The 18,729-nt window shown below is 43.4% G+C and overlaps 1 protein-coding gene across 3 annotated transcripts; it reads left to right on the top strand.

The window, feature by feature from the left end:
* Positions 1 to 84: 84 nt before the first annotated feature.
* On the top strand, positions 85 to 17,954 carry LOC119162381 (uncharacterized). 3 transcript variants are annotated; one of them, XM_075879318.1, is made up of 6 exons: positions 85 to 844; positions 2,096 to 2,166; positions 5,230 to 5,403; positions 5,457 to 5,559; positions 11,676 to 11,856; positions 16,332 to 17,954. In XM_075879318.1, the coding sequence occupies exons 1-3, from the start codon at positions 560 to 562 to the stop codon at positions 5,327 to 5,329; spliced, it is 456 nt and encodes a 151-aa protein (XP_075735433.1). In that variant the 5' UTR covers positions 85 to 559; the 3' UTR covers positions 5,330 to 5,403; positions 5,457 to 5,559; positions 11,676 to 11,856; positions 16,332 to 17,954. The 3 variants fall into 3 exon arrangements, with proteins under 3 accessions (XP_075735433.1, XP_075735432.1, XP_075735434.1); XM_075879317.1 differs by lacking the exon at positions 16,332 to 17,954 and having other exon boundaries at positions 11,676 to 13,034; XM_075879319.1 differs by lacking the exon at positions 16,332 to 17,954 and having other exon boundaries at positions 2,091 to 2,166; positions 11,676 to 13,034.
* The last annotated feature ends 775 nt before the right edge of the window (positions 17,955 to 18,729 follow it).

Here is an 18,729-nt window from a genome sequence, read left to right as displayed (position 1 = left end):
AGGCTGTTTATATTGTTTACACCATTAAAACACCAAGCAAACAATAATTATCCCACTTCCGGTCTCTATCGACAGCTAGTCTGCTCGAAGTCGCGTTTTCTTCACACCGCGTAGTGCCGAAATCGTGAATATTTCTGTGGTTTTAATAATCGCCAGTTGTCGTTGAGAGTCGCAGCCGGTCAAGTTTTAACTCGTCAGCTGGGAACTGCATAGTCAGCACGGTCTCGCGGCAGACTAAGGCGGGTGTGACCATACAGATGTGCAGCATTTCTCCGAAGAGCAGGCGCCGGCTAGTTAAACGGTACCACGTGTTCGCTGTCTGTCGAGAGCGCCGTTCACTCTCTGTCCATCATCTGTCATCGAGCCGTACCTCGGCGTTTCCTTCCCGTTATCTTTCCTGTCTCGTTCCCGTGAAAACGCGAAGCGGGAACCAAGCGGACTTGCATTTTGCTGAGCGCTGACACTCGAAGAAAAGACACAGCAGAGAGTACGTGGCCACTTGCACTAGCGACGTTTACTGCTTAGAAGTAATGTCGCACGGTTACGCAGCGAGTTAGTGATGTCTAGGAGTCGGCGCAGTCGGTGTGTTGTTGCTGGCTGTGAAAGCGACAGCACTGTAAGGATTAATCGGGTGTCTGAAGATCCCGAACGTCGGCATGCGTGGTTAGGGCGCATTGGTTGGCCAGCTTCAAGACAGCGCGCACGGATGTTCGTGTGTGAACAGCATTTTTCTGCCGAGGATTACACCAAACACGCAGGCGTGATGCAAGCCACGGGGTTCCAAACCGGACGCTTACATCTGAGCAAGGATGCAGTACCGAGCTTGTTTCTCTCAAGCATTCCGGTAAGTGTACATGACGTAGTTGTGCACTCCAGACAATCAGCAGACTGTTGCTTTCTCCAACCTAATGGTGATGCATTTCACACTAAAAACTGCGATGTATGCGATTCGCCTGTCATACTCATTCATACCTGATTGAAATATTTGAGTGAGAAGTATGAGAGATGAAGAACATACGCTAGAGTTTTCTATCGGACATGCATAGCACATAATTTCTATATTGGAATTTTAAATTCTACACCAGTCTTTTTCACAAATTAAAGTTAAAAGTGTCCATAGCGGTATACTGCTCCCATTTATTATCCGAATCAAGTGCATAAGAGGTCGGTGTGACCTTTTCTAAAGAATGTGGTTGTATATGGTGCATTTAACTTGTTCCTTTTGACGAAGCGAATGTGGATTTATTTCAACACTTGTTAATTTACCTGTCATCTGGTGATCTTACAATCTTGAGGCAACAGTCAAGTGTGTGTCAACCTAGAAGTTGCATGTTTTTAAATTAGTGCTGTGTGTGTGTGTGTGTTCAGCATTCGTGAAATCTTTGAGTGCAGATTTGATTTCACTGTTTCAACCACATTCCATGGAAGCTCAGTCATAACAGGGGACTACAACATCAGCTGCATCAGGTAGCACCCACATGTATATTCCTCCAGTAAGCCAAACTTTTGTGTCATTCATTGCTGTTAGCGCTCATTCGTGGCAAAAAAAAGTAAAATGTTATTGGCACTTTTCTACCGTTTTCACATTGTAGTGATGAGCAAAATAATTTGCAAAAAGTGTGCTTTTTTTTAAATTTTCAGTGCCCCCTCCCTCCGCCCTATAGGCACTTTTCTGCATGTACTACCATGCATTTCAGGGTCGTTATAGCCACCTGTGCTGAGCACAAAACATGATTATGTGAGGTTGCAATGCAGAATATTAAGCACTGGAGAATTGCAACATATCAGGAATAATGGGAACCTGGCAGAAAGCATTGACCGTAATATAGAAAAGGATGTATGCTTGAAAGTTCCTCCTTTTCTAAGCATTACAGAAGCATTGCATGTTTCTGCTTGTAAATATGCCAGACACATTAATCTACACCACTTGCCAGGTCACTGTTTAAAGGGAAAATAGCAGCCTGAAGTATTGTTCATTAAATACTTGATATTACTGTACATTGCTTGTAATTCCTTTTATTATTGAATTCATATGCACATTATTTGCAGGCCATTATTGCACATTATTGCACATATGCACATTATTGCAGTGCAGCTGTCACCATCCTGCGAGGGCCTCTGTGGCTACACAGTGCTCACTTGGTATGAAGGCAGCGAGGGATTTAGGTGAGCAGCCATTTTTTTTTTTGCTGAATTCTGCTACTCTCTGCCAGTAAATTGTAATTCTGTCTAACAACTAAAATTAAGTGATAATTCCAGGCAGAACATTGTTAGAATTTCGACCTGTACAATTATGAAGAATACTTATTTACGGGTGTACAGGCTCACCTAGACGTAAATCTTCATATCACCAAAGCAACACAAACAGAGCCATGTCCGCCCCAACTTCCCACTGATTTCCAGCCTCCTCGCCAATCAATGCCTATGCCGCCAGATGAAGAAATGGTAGTTGATGAGGAGGTTGTTGATGAAAGGAACACTAGCTACCACGAGTCCTTTGACTACAGCATTAGCAGGTACTAACTATATGAAGTGATTGTGAGCAAAACGTCTGCGCTAGCTGCGCATTACAATTTTCAAAGAATAGAGAGTGGTCCCATCTCATTAAAAAAATGTATTGCAAGACAACCCTTTTTCGAGTCTTGAAAGCCTGAATATATGCAAAGCCTCATGTCAACAGCTTGAAAATGCAGTATCAGTGAGGCAGAATTTTAACATGTGATTACAACGTTGCACTACTGTTGCGCTGTAATGCTTGCATTCTACAGTGAGCATGCAGAAGAGCCTCCACATCAGTAGCGAAAGCTCCTTGTCTTTGAGAGCAACCTGAAGGAACTGCTTACATTTTGTCAAATGTGCCACAGGCACTGCAAGAACGAATTCAACGAATTCAAGTCCATGCTGTATGTCAATAGTAGCTGCCCCCATCACACACGGACATGGCAGAACCAACCACTAGTCAGCAACACGCCGGCAGGAAATGTGCTACTGGCTGCTGCCATTCTGTTTTCAGGCTGCACTGTGGATACGTTTTTGCGGGCACTCAAATCAATCAGCATGCAGACAATCCCTGAAAGGACACTTTTTAATTACCAAAGAGGCCACCTTTTGCCAGTCATAAAAAAAGTCATCATCATCATCAGCCTCGCTACGTCCACTGCAGGACAAAGGCCTCTCCCATGTTCCGCCAGTTAACCCGGTCCTGTGCTTGCTGCTGCCAATTTATACCCGCAAACTTCTTAATTTCATCTGCCCACCTAACCTTCTGTCTCCCCCTAACCCGCTTTCCTTCTCTGGGAATCCAGTTAATTACTCTTAATGACCAGCGGTTATCCTGTCTACGCGCTACATGCCCGGCCCATGTCCATTTCCTCTTCTTTATTTCAACTATGATATCCTTAATCCCCGTTTCTCCCCTAATCCACTCCGCTCTCTTCTTGTCTCTCAAGGTTACACCTATCATTTTTCTTTCCATTGCTCACTGCGTCGTCCTCAATTTAAGCTGAACCCTCTTTGTGAGTCTCCAGGTTTCTGCTCCGTAGCTAAGTACCGGCAAGATACAGCTGTTATATACCTTCCTCTTAAGGGATAATGGCAATCTACCTGTCATAATTTGAGAGTGCTTGCCGAATGTGCTCCACCCCATAAAAAAGTAAGTTCTTATAAATGTTAAAATTCAAACCCCTTAACACTGCATACTAATACTTGCAATGACAAATACTATACAATTTGACTGACCTGATGAAAGGCCTTCATACCAGCAGTGTGGACAGGAAAAACTAAAAAATAAAATGCATTTTCACTTCATTGTCCTGTGGAAATCTTTTGGTGCATAGTTTGACTAATTGATTGATATATGGGGTTTAACATCATTTAACATATGATTATGAGAGGCGCCGTAGTGGAGGGCTTTGGAAATTTTGACCACCTGGGTTTCTTTAACGTGCACCCAAATCTGAGCACACGGGCCTACAACATTTCCGCCTCCATCGGAAATGCAGCCACCGCAGCCGGGATTCGATGTCGCGACCTGGGGTCAGCAGCCGAGTACCTTAGCCACTAGACTACTGCGGCGGGGCGTAGTTTCACTAAACCTTGACCGAATAGCATTGAGAAAGACAAAAAGTTTTACCGCTTTATAAGTGTGAAACAGTTTTTAACAGTGAGTTCATTTTCTTCAAAATTCAATGTACTGTCTCTCTGAGCAAGGAAGAAATGTCATGCTTACAACTTCTTTTAAGAGACATTTTGAGATTGGATGACATTTTTTCCCCATTTATTATAAATTTTCTAGTAAAGTTAGGACCATGAAAACAATGCTTTGATGCAAATTGGCTTTGTTTTGTACCCAGCAGCAATCATAACGGTGTCATAGAAGGATGTTTAAGCACAGTCTTGTTTTCATGCTCAGCCTTTTTTCTACTACCGGTTGCTTCCAAATGATGTGCCACTTGGCTCACCTACTCACAATGTCACAAAAAGATGAGGTAATAATGAGTAAATATATAAAAAATATATATTCATCATTGAAACCAATTGCCCTAATACAGAGCTTTATTGAATTACATTGCGATGTTGAAAACCTGTGGACACACGCAAGTTATCAACCAGTAACATATTGAATATTTCACAGACCGGAGGAAAATGGTATGCCTTAAACATATGACACAATAATGATGAGCTTTATCTCAGAAAGAAAGGCATTCTTTGAAGAAGTAGACTGTGTATCAGTCTTTTGATATATGATAGTGTTTAAAGAGCTATGATCAAACGTAATGTCCGTGCAAAGTGGCTGAAATTGCCCTGTGTATTTGCACTTGTGCTTTGTGTACACATCAATATATTTAACAAAAATTACAATAATGCCTTGATGTTCCACTCTTGTGATAGCCCTTCAAGGCTGGGGTATGTTGAAATAAATAAATAAATAAGTTACTAAATGATAAGTCGGCAAGGACAGCATTTCTAGAACCCGCGCCCATAAACCCGGAAACAATAAAGCTTACACACCACATGACAAGAAATACCAGTAGCTGAAGTGATAAAAGAAGTTATTTAGGGCACGACCAATAAAAAAATTCATAAATCTCCTCATAGAAGTGTCAGAAATCCTATATTATATTGTGATGATGGAACCCATATGTCAACAGTTATTTTATGTATAGCTTCCACTGCATCTGCTCTGTGACATTTTATTGTCTGACACTATACATTTACTGCTGTGTCCAGCTTTCCCAGGAGTGGCAAGCACAGCTGTTCAGGGACCTGCCTGAGGATGGTGTGGAGATCGCAGGAGATGGCCAGTGTGATTCACCAGGGTACAGCGTAAAGTACTGCACGTATACTGTCCTGGCAATGGAAGTTGGCGAAATCCTCTATTATGAACAGATAAGAGTGGGAGAGGTGAGCAAGTACAGAAAGCTAGATTGCCACTCTGTAACTATAATTTCATGCAGTCACCAGCTATACCAAGCAGCTCTGCAATAGAGAAGGAGGGTTTGGCACGATCCTTCTAAAAGCTGGAAGAAAATGGCGTGACTGTGCGGTCCCTCACTACAGGCAAGTTAAAGTTTTTTGCAGAAAAGAAGAGTGTTCTTTGAATAGTGACAGTGACTTCAGTGTGCTTCTTTCATAACTGGATTTAGTGACGTGGTAAACAAGCACTGCCGGCTCCCACAACCACCACATTGTTTCCCTTATACCTCTGTCACATGAACAGCCTTAGCCGCTGTTAAGCTGACTATCGTTATGGCTAACGGTAAGAAGTACATACAGGGAAGACATAAATTCAGTTACTCTGCTGACCATGGTTGTTGCAAACAAAGCTAGGCAAACATGGTTTACACTCGCAAACCGAGAAGCTGACAAGATTGCTGAAAAGCTGCAGACCTGCCATGAACCAGCGAAAGCCAATCGGCATCTTTGCGTTGTCTGAAAATTTTCATGGAATGCGACTCCAGTTGTTAAAGACTTGCACAGCTTGTGAAAAATAAAGCTCATCGTAGACTGGCCAGCAATAATGATCGATCTGTCATAGCAGAAATAGCAAGATAGTGTAGCCTTATCGCAAAATGTTTCTTGAGAAGAATTGCTTTTCACATTGTTCGTGTCTAGCAGCCTCATAAAGCCCCAAACGCTGAGTGTCTAGTCAAAAGCAGAATGATTCAAAAACGGTCTTAGAGGTGCAGATGGGCTGTGTTATACCACTAAGCTTACTGAGGCGGTGCTCAAAATTTTCTCTGACCTCAGGGTCAGCTCATGATTTTATTGGCTTGCTCAACTGAGCTAACTCAGCCCATGAAGCAGTAGCAAAGCGCTTTCACATTAACAGTGGTTAATCCTTAAGCATCAGAACAATTAGGGCGTCCATGTGACACAGGTATATCTTAAGCTCTACAGTGTCTTTTCAGTATTTCTGTATCTGAATTCATAGTGCATTATAAACGTTCACACTTCACTGCAAATTTCCAGCAGACCGCCACCCAGTCATCTTGACTTACTGCAGCGTAAAAAAGCCTGGCATGCCACATTATTTCGATGTTTGGCATCTGAATAAACGTGTTTAAAAAGTTTTTTTCCTTAAACCTCACTGGCATAGCCGAAGGGGGGAGGGGAGTTCGAACCAACCCTCGCCCTGAATGTTTCAAAATTATGTGCACACAACACACGAACACACAGAAAGTAGACGTCATCCCCCCTTCCCCCTAAAAGTTTCCTGGCTATGCTATTGTTAAAAACATTTGTGCAGGCTCATGATGAAACAAGCACCAATGGTACAAAAACTTAGAAAGGGCACAGGGCGGAGTGCTTACCAGCAACTAAAAATTTTTATTTAGGAAAGAGAACTTGCATATATATATGCATAACGCACATGCATGTCACCACAAACCACCCCTATTATCACAAACATTGTGAAACAACGGAAGACCACTCCCATGGCATACAAGAAAAAAAATAAGTGGTAAGCCTCCCACCCTTCCAAAAAAAAAAAAGAAATGCCATGAGTCGCGTTACGTCCAACAAAGCAAATTCAGAATCTGTTAGCAAAACAGACACCTGACGGATGCATTTGTCACCTCCTTTTTTAATTTGGAACACTCCCATTATATTTTTCGTCGTCTGCTCCTCGCATTTGTCTATTATTTCTGTGTAAGAAAGTTTTGGTTGGCAGGAGCACTCCTTGCAGTGCATCACTAGGTGCACTGCAAGGAGTGGACTCTCACGCTTGCGAAGGTGCACATTTAGGCAACGACCTGTTTGACCCATGTATAGGACAAGCGCAGACTAACAATCAATTTATTGGAGTGACATGCCTTTTTCACAGCAGCAAAGTACGTAAATGGTTGTCCATAGCCGTACATCCCAAGATAACATTTTAACAACCAAGAAAACGAAGTTCCTTTTTGGTGAGCAGCAAAGATGCCTCACACACACACTTATCAGGCCCATGTCTTATTATATCCAAGGCTCCTATAATTTCATGTGGCCTTTTGCTTTTTGTGCACTCCACCATCTTGATGGGCGTCGACAGTGGCTTGAATTGTCTTTTTCTTTTCCTTTCATGTAACTGGCAATGTCTAGACAAATTCATCCCACTCTGGTGACTGGAAGAGTTAGTGTATTGAAGAGGCTTATTATTGCAGCATTCTGTCTGCCCACCACATACTAAACATGGTTGAGTGGAATTTCATAGACATCATCCATTTTATAAAGCACAAACTTAGTTCTGTGAGAGATTACACAGCCTGTTTTTTTTGCATGTTATCATTTGTTAGTAAGCCTAGCAACAACAATAAACACATCTATATTTGAGCAGTGCACCTCTTCTCATTCAAATCTGTTTAGCTGAAGTTGATATTTTGCTGTCACAAATTCTTACTAATGACTGAATTATGCTCATGTTTAGGTACAATGATGACTTTCAAATTCTTTTAAATATTAACCCTGACGATTACCTAGAAGTGTTTACCAGTGAAGTCTGAGTCTTTGTGAATTGCTTTCCAAAAGTTCCTGTTTGCAGCTTTTAGACCTGAATTATTTTCAATAAACAGATCAACTTGGGTTGGCTTCCTTTCTTAGGTCAGAAAAGCTTCTTTTGTCGCACGACAGTGCGACGAAAGGAGTGCTATACAAGCTTCGCTCTGTCATGTTTTTTTTTCGCTCTTCTCATGGCTTTCAGAATCGTTGAGGATTCCCTTAGCATCAATACAAACAATACCAAAGCTTGTAAAAAATGGAGAAGCAGAAGTTTAGAGATTTTTACCAATGTACAAGAGATGTTGAATGGCCAGAAAATTGGGAAAAAAATGTGATGTGAATGACCATTTTCCTGCATCATGTAACCTCTCCCATCTCAGCTTACTACTGAACAACAACCAAAACGTTCGAAAGAATGGTGGTTGATGAATCACTCACAGAACTAAGTGCGTTTAAAACTGATGTGGCCCCGCCGCGGTGGTCTAGTGGTTAAGGCTGCTGACCCGCACGTCGCGGAATCGAATCCCGGCTGCAGCAGCGGCATTTTCGATGGAGGTGAAAGTGCTGTAGGCCCGTGTGCTCAGATTTGGGTGCACGTTAAAGAACCCCAGATGGTCTGAATTTCCAGAGCCCTCCTCCTCCCCCCCGCCACTACGGCGTCTCTCATATACAAATGGTGGTTTTGGGACGTTAAACCCCATATATCAAGCAATCAATCCAGACTGATGTTATCCACACGATTTCACTCAGCGACAGCTTAGTATATGTCAGGCAGACTGGACAGTGCAATAATATGATTCTTCAACAGCAAAGTAACTATTTGAGTTACTACACTGGGATGCAGTTGCTTAGGCATTGCCAGTCCTGTCAAATTAAAAAAGAAGTGAGAAGGAATGCCACTTTTCAGCCAATGCAAGATTATCGACCGTGTGAAAAGTATGTTAAATGATCGAAGCTTACCACATTATAAGATATGAGCCTGGTAAGTTCATTAGGCATTTTTACACCAGTAAAACAATGAACTTGACTTTCGTTGTTGTTGAATAGTTATCTTGGAATTTACAACTATAAATTACTGTTGCACATGCGCTTTGCTCTTGTGAAAAGTTATCACTTCAATAAATCTCTTGTTAGTCTGTGCTCACCTTGTGCATTTTTTCTATGTCTCGTTATTATTAAGCACAGTTTTACGTTTTTTACCATGCCTTAATCAACTAGGCCCCCATTGTACACTCCTTCAGAACATATATCCTTTTTCCTTCCAGCATCAAGTATGATATATATTTTTCTAATCCTTAAACGACGCAATGAGAACACTTTGAGCTAGAAAATCTATATTCTGTATCTCTTGTACAGCCAGTTTCTCTATGAACTCACGCAACTAAAAATGTTTGGTTTGGCAGTAAAAAGCACCTTTTGGTAAGAGTGCCCAGTATGCTCACGCTCCGTGTAAGCTCATAAACACTATACAAACACTGTTAAGGGTCATTATGCCTGGCATGCCAATTTACCTGAATGTATCTCAATTAGTACGCCTCTTTTAGGTCTAAAAAAAGAAACTCAAAGTGGCAGCCAAAAGTAAAAGCTGCGAGTCAATAAAGGGCTGGATCCAGAGCATTACCAACTACTTGTATGGGGTAGCTGCAATTGGCCAGGGCAATGGAGAGCTAACATTGAGCATGTGGAGGAGCCCACTGAATCCCATCCTGAACATCCACCATGGACATGAGGGTTCTTACACAGAATGCCTCCATGGACCACTTGAAGACAGAGACTGGATGTCAAGAGGTGTGACATTTTATATGTAGCACGAGCAGTAATGTTTAAGCTTTTCAAAATTTAGTAGCTCTCTTACACAATGAATTGCACACTTACCATGTTTGTCCTATTTTCACATTAAAGGTTCACATGCCTTCAGAAAATTGAGGGGCATTCTAGAGAATCCGAGGCTTCTTGCTGATCTTCGGCACTTGTCTCCCAGAGCCCAAACGTCATCACCGGAGTCCTTCAACAACATTCTTATCCAATTTGCTCCAAAATCTGTGGCATACTATTCGAAAGATCGAATGCAAGCACGGTCAGTTGCAAAAATCACGTGCAATATTGTTTTGGATACACGAGTTTGAAAGTGCAGGGAGATTGTGAAATTCACAAGCACATTTTTAAAGAAATGTCACCTGCATTTACTCTAAGCATAAGTCGGCAAACTCACTCATGAGTCGACTAACTCAGATTCACTCAGACCCAGATTCAAGTGCGAGTTTGAATGCGGGTGAGTCCACATGAGAAAACTTTTGGGTGTGTCTGAGCTCGAGTGAGTCCAACTGAGTACGGCTGAGTTACTCTTCGGTGAGTTCGAGTCTTAGCGAGTACACTCGAGGAAAATTTCGACGAATCCGAGTTTGTGTGGTTCTGGCTTCGTTATACTTAGTTGAGTCTGAGTGAGTGAGTTCATTCGAGGAAAACTTTAGTGAGTCCGAGTCCGAGTGAGTCCCATAGACGAAAATAATTGTGCGTCTGTATCTGACTCCGGCTGAGTTATATTTCCGCAAATGGGAGTTCGAGTGAGTCCGCTTGAGAAAAGTTTTGGTGAGTATTATTCCGTGCCAGTCTGGTTGACCAAACGTGTATGATTCTGAGTCCAAGTGAGTCTGCTTCAGTGAAATGTTGGTCATTCTCGCTGCGAGCGAGTCTTAATGTAAAAACAGTTATTGAGGGAGTATGAGTGGGCTCCAATTATTTTGCCGACCTATGGTTACAAACAATTTATAGTTTCCCACTACCGCATGAATTGTAATCATATTCTCTTTGTCGCACCGACTTTTTACTTTTTTATGCCTGTCATTGGTAATTATGTGCCGTGTTAAATTGCATGGAAATCGATGTTTGTTAAGAACACCCATAAGGAATGATTGACATTTCAAAGGCTGTGAAGAGCTAAAAGGGCTGCTATTACATCGTGATTATGAAGAACTTATCAAAATATTGATCTCGTAGTAAACCAACCCACCCAAGAGCAGGTAATGAAACTGTTTCTAATATGTTCCCTGCACATTCTACTTTACAAGGACACAACTTTCAGTATTCCATTTTAATGAAAATACATCGAGAGAGCTAGCAAGAACGCGAGGTAGACAAAAAAGATGGCAGGTTAAAATGTCAAAGGCAAGAAAGGGTCACTTCAGTGCTTTTCCAGTTGAAAAAGCACCCACGTTTGGTACGTGTTGTATAGGTTATCGTCAAATGAATTATGTCATGAAAATGTGTTATTAGTTGGAACACCAAAATGCAGCCTATATTGTTTGCCAAAGACGACACCTTTATAACAAGTGTTTTTGACTCTCCCTGTACCCTTTCGCAATCTTTCAAATGCTCTGATAGCATAAACTAAGCGCTAGAAAGCTTGAAAATGGCTCACAAACCACAGGTAAGTTACTAGTGGTACCTTTTCACCAAAATAGCATTCGAAGCTCAATAAAGGGGGGCACCTGGCATTGCAATGAGAAACCAAAGAGATGAATTTACCTGCACGACATGTTCCTTCTTTAAGACATTTTCTCCATAAGTTTAAATTGACTGAATCCATATTGGTGCTAAGTGTAAATTTCTCTTAACATGTACATGCTCTATATAGTGCGTGAAACAAGAGCAATCCTAGCGGGTTTTCCAAAATTGACAATGCCCTTTTCTTATTGCAGCCTATGTCCGACTCCTACTCCAGGATGTCACCGAAAGCTGCGATGTTTCAGTGAGAAAAAGTTTGAGCCAACACAGCAGCTCACAAGGCCACCACATGACTGATGCTTATGCTGACAGGCCTTCAAAAGAGGAGCTTCTGATGTCACGACATCGATATAGGACACGACTGTTTTGTTCAAGGTAGTTCTTTGCTAGTCTATTTGCTGCAGCATATCATAAAGGAATGAGTGGTTTGATGGTACAAATACACTATCACTGCTTTGGTTAGGAAAGTCTTGCACATATAGAACCGAGCACAGATGCAGCATCCAAATGAGCTGCCCTAACCAGCTTAGGATTCTGAGCAAGTCTGCTAATTTGATAAGGGACATGCTTTTAAAAAAAGTAGGAAAAGACAGGTGCTAAGAATACCTACTCAAGAGGGTGTAAAAAAATGCCCTCATGCCTTACGTGCATGCTGTATCACAAGGTCTAGAAAAAATTTGGCCGAACCATGGTGCAGATTTTATGTGCAAAGACCCATTCAAACTACCTCAGCTGCGTGCTCTTGTTAAATGAACACTGCAACACTTTTTCAGCATGGTCAGAAAACATTGACGATGGCAAGTTGAAGCTTCTGAGAATGCATGGGCTAAGCATTAGAGCGGAGCATACAGCCAGGAATATACAATAATTCTCAAAGTTAGCTAGAAATCCCTCCTTTTTTTCCCTATAAATACTGACATAAACACAAATTGCTGTAGCATATACTCAAAGCTGTTCGCTGATTTGAGCATTGGGAGCTGCATACTTATCATGGCTGGTGATGTAGTTACCAAGTGTTGGTGCACCTGTCATTACACTAAAAGTAAGCTGAGCTTTCAACAAAAAAAAATAAATTAAAAAGAGTGTCCAAGGTCATAACGCATGCAGACAAAGGACAGCAGCTTCAAACAAGCTCCCTGGTCATCCCCCACCCTGTATAACTTTCAGCGTACTCGCTGGCACGAAAGGAGAGAGCACGTTGCTAAAGCACACAGCAAATCCCTGTGGATGAATTCTAAAAATTTCTGCCAGTCGATTCATGAAGCAATAAGCTCTTTTCATAAAGCCATTAGACAGTTACTTGGAAAGGTGTTCCAGGGCTCTTTTAAGGGGTCCACTGAACTGCAGGAAAGTTCACGTGGATCAGAATGGCTGGTATTCAGATGACTCTAAGAGAGTATTAACCATCTTTGAATATTATAAAGGGTTGATCGCATTAGTGTGTGCACAGCAAAGAATTCATGTGCACTGCACTGTTTTGGAGTAATGCTGCTACGATCTTATCTGGCATTTTATGTGCCATAACCACTATACGGTTATGAGGCATGCTGTAGCGGAGGGCTCCGGAAATTTCGCTGCCCAAGTTTCTTTAATGTGATTAAAAATTTCACCTTCAGGGAAGCATTTGACTAAAGCATTTCATCTTCATGGAAATTCAACAGCCATGTCCAGGTTCAAAAGCACAACTTTTGCGTTGGCAGTCGAACACAGCAACCACTGTAGAGCCATGGCATCTCAGTTTTGAAGTTTGGCTGTCATTTGCCAGCGCAAAGGCCAGTTAGCAAGGGAGATTAAGATAACTGGGAAAATAAGCACAAACTTGACCGTGAGCTTTACCATACATACAGTACCACCAAATAAGGATAAATAAGCTTCATGAAGAGTTATTTAGGAGTCATAGTGATGTGATTCTTTACCTTCAGCCGTGCTACCTCGCATGACTACACTTGTGATGTGTTCGACTGCACATGCTTGAGTGAATGCTTTTGTGAACTTTCCAATAATCCCTTGTGAGTGGCTGTCCTGTCACATCTCCATTTACATTCCCCATGAAATCACTCATTCATTTACAATAGCTGTTATGTGTCCATTGAAGCTCTATGTTGGGTATGTGAGCACAAAAGACATGAAATTGAACATGTGATGTACTGCAGTGCAACTTGCTTCATGCATGCACAGGAAAAAAAGTACTGTGAGAGAAAATAATCTACATTAACTAAAACATGAAGCAATTAGGTTGGCTAAATATATGGGTGATGTTAGCATATGTTAGCGTCCTCTATCCCGCTTTTGGTAAATATTGGGGTGTAGCAGATATAGCCGTATAAAGGGGTGAAATGTGATAGAGGACGCAACACACGACTCGCGCACTGTTAAGAAAATGTAAAAAGGAAGCTTGTATTTATTTACGAAAACTAGGTTACAATATTACTCTCACAACCGCTCAATACCGCACAACGCACAACCGCTCAAGTCGCTCGCAATTCCCAGATTCTTCTTCGCTCGCCGTTCTCGCTGCGTCTCTGGCTCTTCCCGTGCTTTTTTTCGCTCTCCTCTCAGGGGTGGCGCCAGGATGTTTTTACTGGGGGGGCAACCACGAAAAGTGAGTTCCTCCGGGGGGGGGGGCAAGCTAGCTCTGCTCCTACTAGGTTTTCAATATATGCTTCCGGGCACTTGGGTGAGCATAGGGGGGGCAGGCGAGAATTTTAGGGGGGCTCCAGCCCACCCTTGCCCCCCCCTGGCGCCGCCCCTGTCTCCTCTCTCGACTACAGATCCGAGTACACATACGCACACGCTGACACAAACACGCAGACACACACACACACACACATGCACAAATGGTTCCACGAAGTCAGTGGGGGAGGTCCGTCGCTCGCCATTTGGGAAAGCAGTGTCGAACGTCCCGCAGGCCGCGGATGCGCAAAGTGGCATGTTTCCCTCTTCTTGCATCCGAACTCGCAAGGTGCAATAAAGCGGGCCGCCGCCTTTGTGCTGACCCGGCGCACGCAGCACTGGGAGGCTAGCCGATCGCAGTTGCCCATAAACAAGGAGAACAGCCCCTTCGAGTGACCAACGGACACTCGCACGATACAACACACGCAAAAAGAAGGAAATAAAACAAAACATAGAAGATTTGAAGAAGTCGCATAGACTCCTGACAGTCCTGACAGTCATTAACGTCCTCGTTAATGGAAAAAAATCATAAGCGAACCCACACGTCAATACACAAACAGAATTGTTTTCTTCGTCGAAGAAGACAAGAGCAAAAAAAGAGCAACTGTTTAAGTTCGCACAGTTCACTCGGTAAATCTCGGCACGCACTGAAGTTCTCAACAAGATGCCAATGCAACTATGGCGCACTCGCATAGGGATGGGTCTTGGCGCAGCTACGAGCCGAACGTCTCAGTCGTTGCACCTCACATGCGGGAGCGTCCGACTCCTCCACACTCTCCGTCATCATCAAGGTGTGAATGCGGATTCATCGTTGTCCAGCACTTCAACTGCGACACGTGCGAAGTGGTCGCAAAGCGGCTCGCTCTTGTTTCGTCAAGGTCGGCAACTCGATACGTCAGCTGGCAACACTGCCGTGATTACAAGGGGGCCCCTATATTTTGGCTGCGCTTTGGCAGGCTTTCCAGTCTGTTCTGGAGCCCTCGCCATGAAGACCACGTCACCGACACCGTACATTTTAGCCGGGAAGTGGCGCTTGTCGTAAGCGACCTTCATCTTCTTCTGCTCGCTCATGAGGCGCTGTCGTACACGTTCGCGCAGCCCACCGGGCTCCTCCCACACTGACGCTTCAGATTCAACCAAGCGCTTCAGTGCCACGCTGTGAAATTCCGGTCGATAACCGTGTAACATCTCGAAGGGAGTCTTCCCGGTCGTCTTGTTTACAGCATTGTTCAAGCTGCACTCTGCCTCACTGAGCTTTTCGTCCCAATCTCGCTGCTCTGTATCGACCATCGATGTAGTAATGACTGGTAAAAATGAACGGTTCACTCGCTCGACCAGGCCGTTAGCTTGAGGATGTCGAGTGGAGTTGAGCACATGGTTTATCCCTCTGACACTGCAACAATCTTCAAACGCTCGTGATGTGAAACAGCTGCCCCTGTCAGTAATGATTCGTTCAGGTTAGCCTCTCTCTATTATGAATTCCCGTAGCGCTGCGACCACCAGCTTTGTCGACATGTCGTGCCTCGGGAACACCCTCACGAACTTCGTCATGTTGTCCACAATCACCAAAAGTTACTGATTGCGTCGCTTGCTTGGCACAAAGGGTCCTAGATGGTTCATGTGAACCACTTCAAATGGCCTCTTCACAGGGGGGATAGGGTTCAAAAGTCCTTCCCGCTTCCGGAAGGAAGCTTGTTGCTTATACACCAGAAGCACTGCGATATATGTTTACGAACATAGTTACGCATGCGTGGAACCAAAAGTTATCTTGTATCTTTGCTACTGTGAGGTCTAGTGCAAAATGCCCCATCAAGTCGTGGTACTGCACAACTAATGCCTTCCGCATGCTCTTTGGCAGTACGAAATTGTGCCTCACGTGCTCACCTTGCCCTATCTTCCGTACAAGCCGTCCGTACATAATCGAGTAACCTTCAGTTCTTTCTCTTTCATCCTTGATTGATTGATATGTGGGGTTTAACGTCTCAAAACCACCACATGTTTATGAGAGACACCGAAGTGGAGGGCTCCGGAAATTTAGACCACCTGGGGTTCTTTATTGCGCAGCCAAATCTGAGCACACGGGCCTACAACATACCTCTTTCATCCTTGGTGCGGCATTCTTGTGGCTTTTCTAGCATCGTTATGATCTCTCTTAGCTCCTTGTCTCCCCTCTGCAGGACCAAGACCTGATCGGCAACAGTGAAAGTGACACACACTTCAAAACGGTCCGCAAGGAGTGTACTCAACGTGTCAATTGGGTCCTCGATGGCCCCTCTGCTCAGCGAGTCCACATGAAGCATTCGTGCTCCTGGGCGATGCTTGATTGTAAATGTGAACTCCTAGATTAAGTCATACCAACGCATGATTTACGGTTTAAGCGTTCGCTGTGTGTTGAGGTACACAAGCGCCTGACTGTCGGTCACGATTGTAAATAATCTTCCAAGTAACAATGGCCTAAGTCGGTCCACAGCCCACACTATTGCCATTAGTTCCAATTTGGATGAGTGGTTTTGCTTTCAGCGTCGGTCGTCTTTTTATTCACGCAGTAAACGAGATGCCACTCGCAGCCTTTTCTCTGCAGGAGCATGGCTACCAAACCTTTGGTGCTGGCGTCAGTATGCAGCTCCGTTTCCACATTTGGATCGTACAACTGTAGCACCGGTTCGCATGTCAGCTTGGCCTTCAAAGCCGCAAAACTCTCATTTTGCTCAGCACTCCACTGAAATGCCATGTCCTTCCTGGTCAGCCTAGAAAGGGGCTCGGCAACCAAGGCGTACCGTGGTATGAAGCGTCGAAAAAAACTTCTTAAGCCCAAGAATCTCCTGATGTCGTGAACACTTTTTGGCGTTGGAAATTCAGCTATTGCTCGCACCTTCGTGTCGCCCGGCTGCACGGTTCCACTTTTCAGTCGGAATTCGAGGAAGTCCACGGAGTCCATCGCGAAAGCACACTTGCTGAGCCGGAGTGTCAGATTAGCTCTTCGGAATGCCTCAAGTACCAGGCACAGATGCGTTATGAGCTCATCTCAGTCTTTGGCTGGTATTAACACGTCATCAAGGTAGCACATAGCAACCTTACCTCTCAGTGGTCCCAACACACGATTCGCGAGACGCTGGAACACGGACGGGACATTTGTAAGTCCGAACATCATGTGCTCGAATCGCCCTGTCTCATCAGGAGGTATAAATGCAGTTTTTCTTTTGGCCTCTTCGGTCAAAGGGACTTGGAGGTATCCATGTGCCAGGTCAAGGGCTACGTATAGTTTGGCCCCGGCAAGACCCTCGAGCTGGTCATCGATAGCTGGTAAGGGATACTTATTTATCGTCTGAGCGTTCAGCCGACGATAGTCAACAACCACGCGCTGCTCTCCATTTTTCTTTTCGACGAGAATGACTGGGCTCACATCCTCGGAATGTGTCTCAGTTACGATTCCCTATCTTTTCCACTCTCCGATGATGTCATGTATAGCCTCTCGCTTTGCTGCGTTGGTGCGGTAGGGCCGAACATCCACGGGTGCGCTACCAGGTATCTCCTGTATGTCCATCGAAAGGGCAGGTGTTTGGTTTGGTTTGGTTTGCTTTATTCAAGGCAAAATTGAACAAGATTGCCTTGGGGGACATGACTAAAGGCTAAGTAAATGCCTGACTTGGTCGTGCCACCCTGGCAGCACAGCAGAAACAGAAGTGCAGTACGCAGAAAATTACAACATCACGTGTTATCTTACACGGGTACCATAGTCGAACAGGAACTGCCAGAAGTGTAAATAAAAGAATAGAAATATAAACAGTCCTTATTCGAGTGGTGGCAAATACAAACAAATGCATGTTTTCTATCAAATAAATTAACAAGAGACATCGTGACTAGGAAATCAAGTTGCTCTACAAGACAAATTAGAGTATAATAAACAACAGGCAAAGGGACAATAATGAACAAAGTGCAACGAATACAAAAACATCATTAACTACAAATTTCAAAAATCAAGAAAAGCTTCGCTTTCATCCACTAGAAACTCTTTCATTATTTTTTTAAATGATCTAGCTGAAATTCTGTCTTCCAGTAAATGTAATATAGTTGGGTGTTTGTTTAGAATGTTTGAAATTTGTGACGCTAATTGTTGGTCACCGTAGTTCGTGCGTGATCTATATTTGTATATTATGCTCTTTCTCAGCTCGTATGGTGTTTGTTTCACATAATATGTGTCCAAGAATAGTGATGTATTTAGTTTATACTCGTGTAATATCTCTAGACATAGCTTATGTCTGTATAACAGTTTTATAGGCAATACTTTGTACATTTTAAAATATGGTCGAGCACTTTCGTAAAGGGGAGTGTTAGATATAGCACGTATAGCACGCTTTTGTAATGTCATCAGATAATTAAGGTTTGTGGTGGTCGTTGTTAGCCACACCAAGGAGCAGTATGTTAGTCGTGAATGTACTAGTGCGTAGTAAATTTGCAGCTTGACATTTGTTGGGACGTAGTATCTCAGTCTACTTAAAATGCCAATTCTCCTGGAAAGATCTTTTTTTATCGCGTCAATGTGAGGAGACCAAGAAAGTTGTTCTTGGAATAGAA

This window comes from Rhipicephalus microplus, chromosome X, assembly GCF_043290135.1.
Source record: "Rhipicephalus microplus isolate Deutch F79 chromosome X, USDA_Rmic, whole genome shotgun sequence".
Lineage (NCBI taxonomy): Eukaryota > Metazoa > Arthropoda > Arachnida > Ixodida > Ixodidae > Rhipicephalus > Rhipicephalus microplus.
The sequence above is the reverse complement of the archived record's forward strand: the minus strand, read 5'-3'. Positions and strand labels throughout refer to the sequence as shown.

Coding starts and splice junctions, on each gene's coding strand:
- LOC119162381 (XM_075879318.1), top strand. CDS start 560: ATGTCTAGGAGTCGGCGCAGTCGGTGTGTTGTTGCTGGCTGTGAAAGC. Junction 845..2,095: donor TGTTTCTCTCAAGCATTCCG/GTAAGTGTACAT, acceptor ATTGCAGTGCAG/CTGTCACCATCCTGCGAGGG. Junction 2,167..5,229: donor GAAGGCAGCGAGGGATTTAG/GTGAGCAGCCAT, acceptor TGCTGTGTCCAG/CTTTCCCAGGAGTGGCAAGC.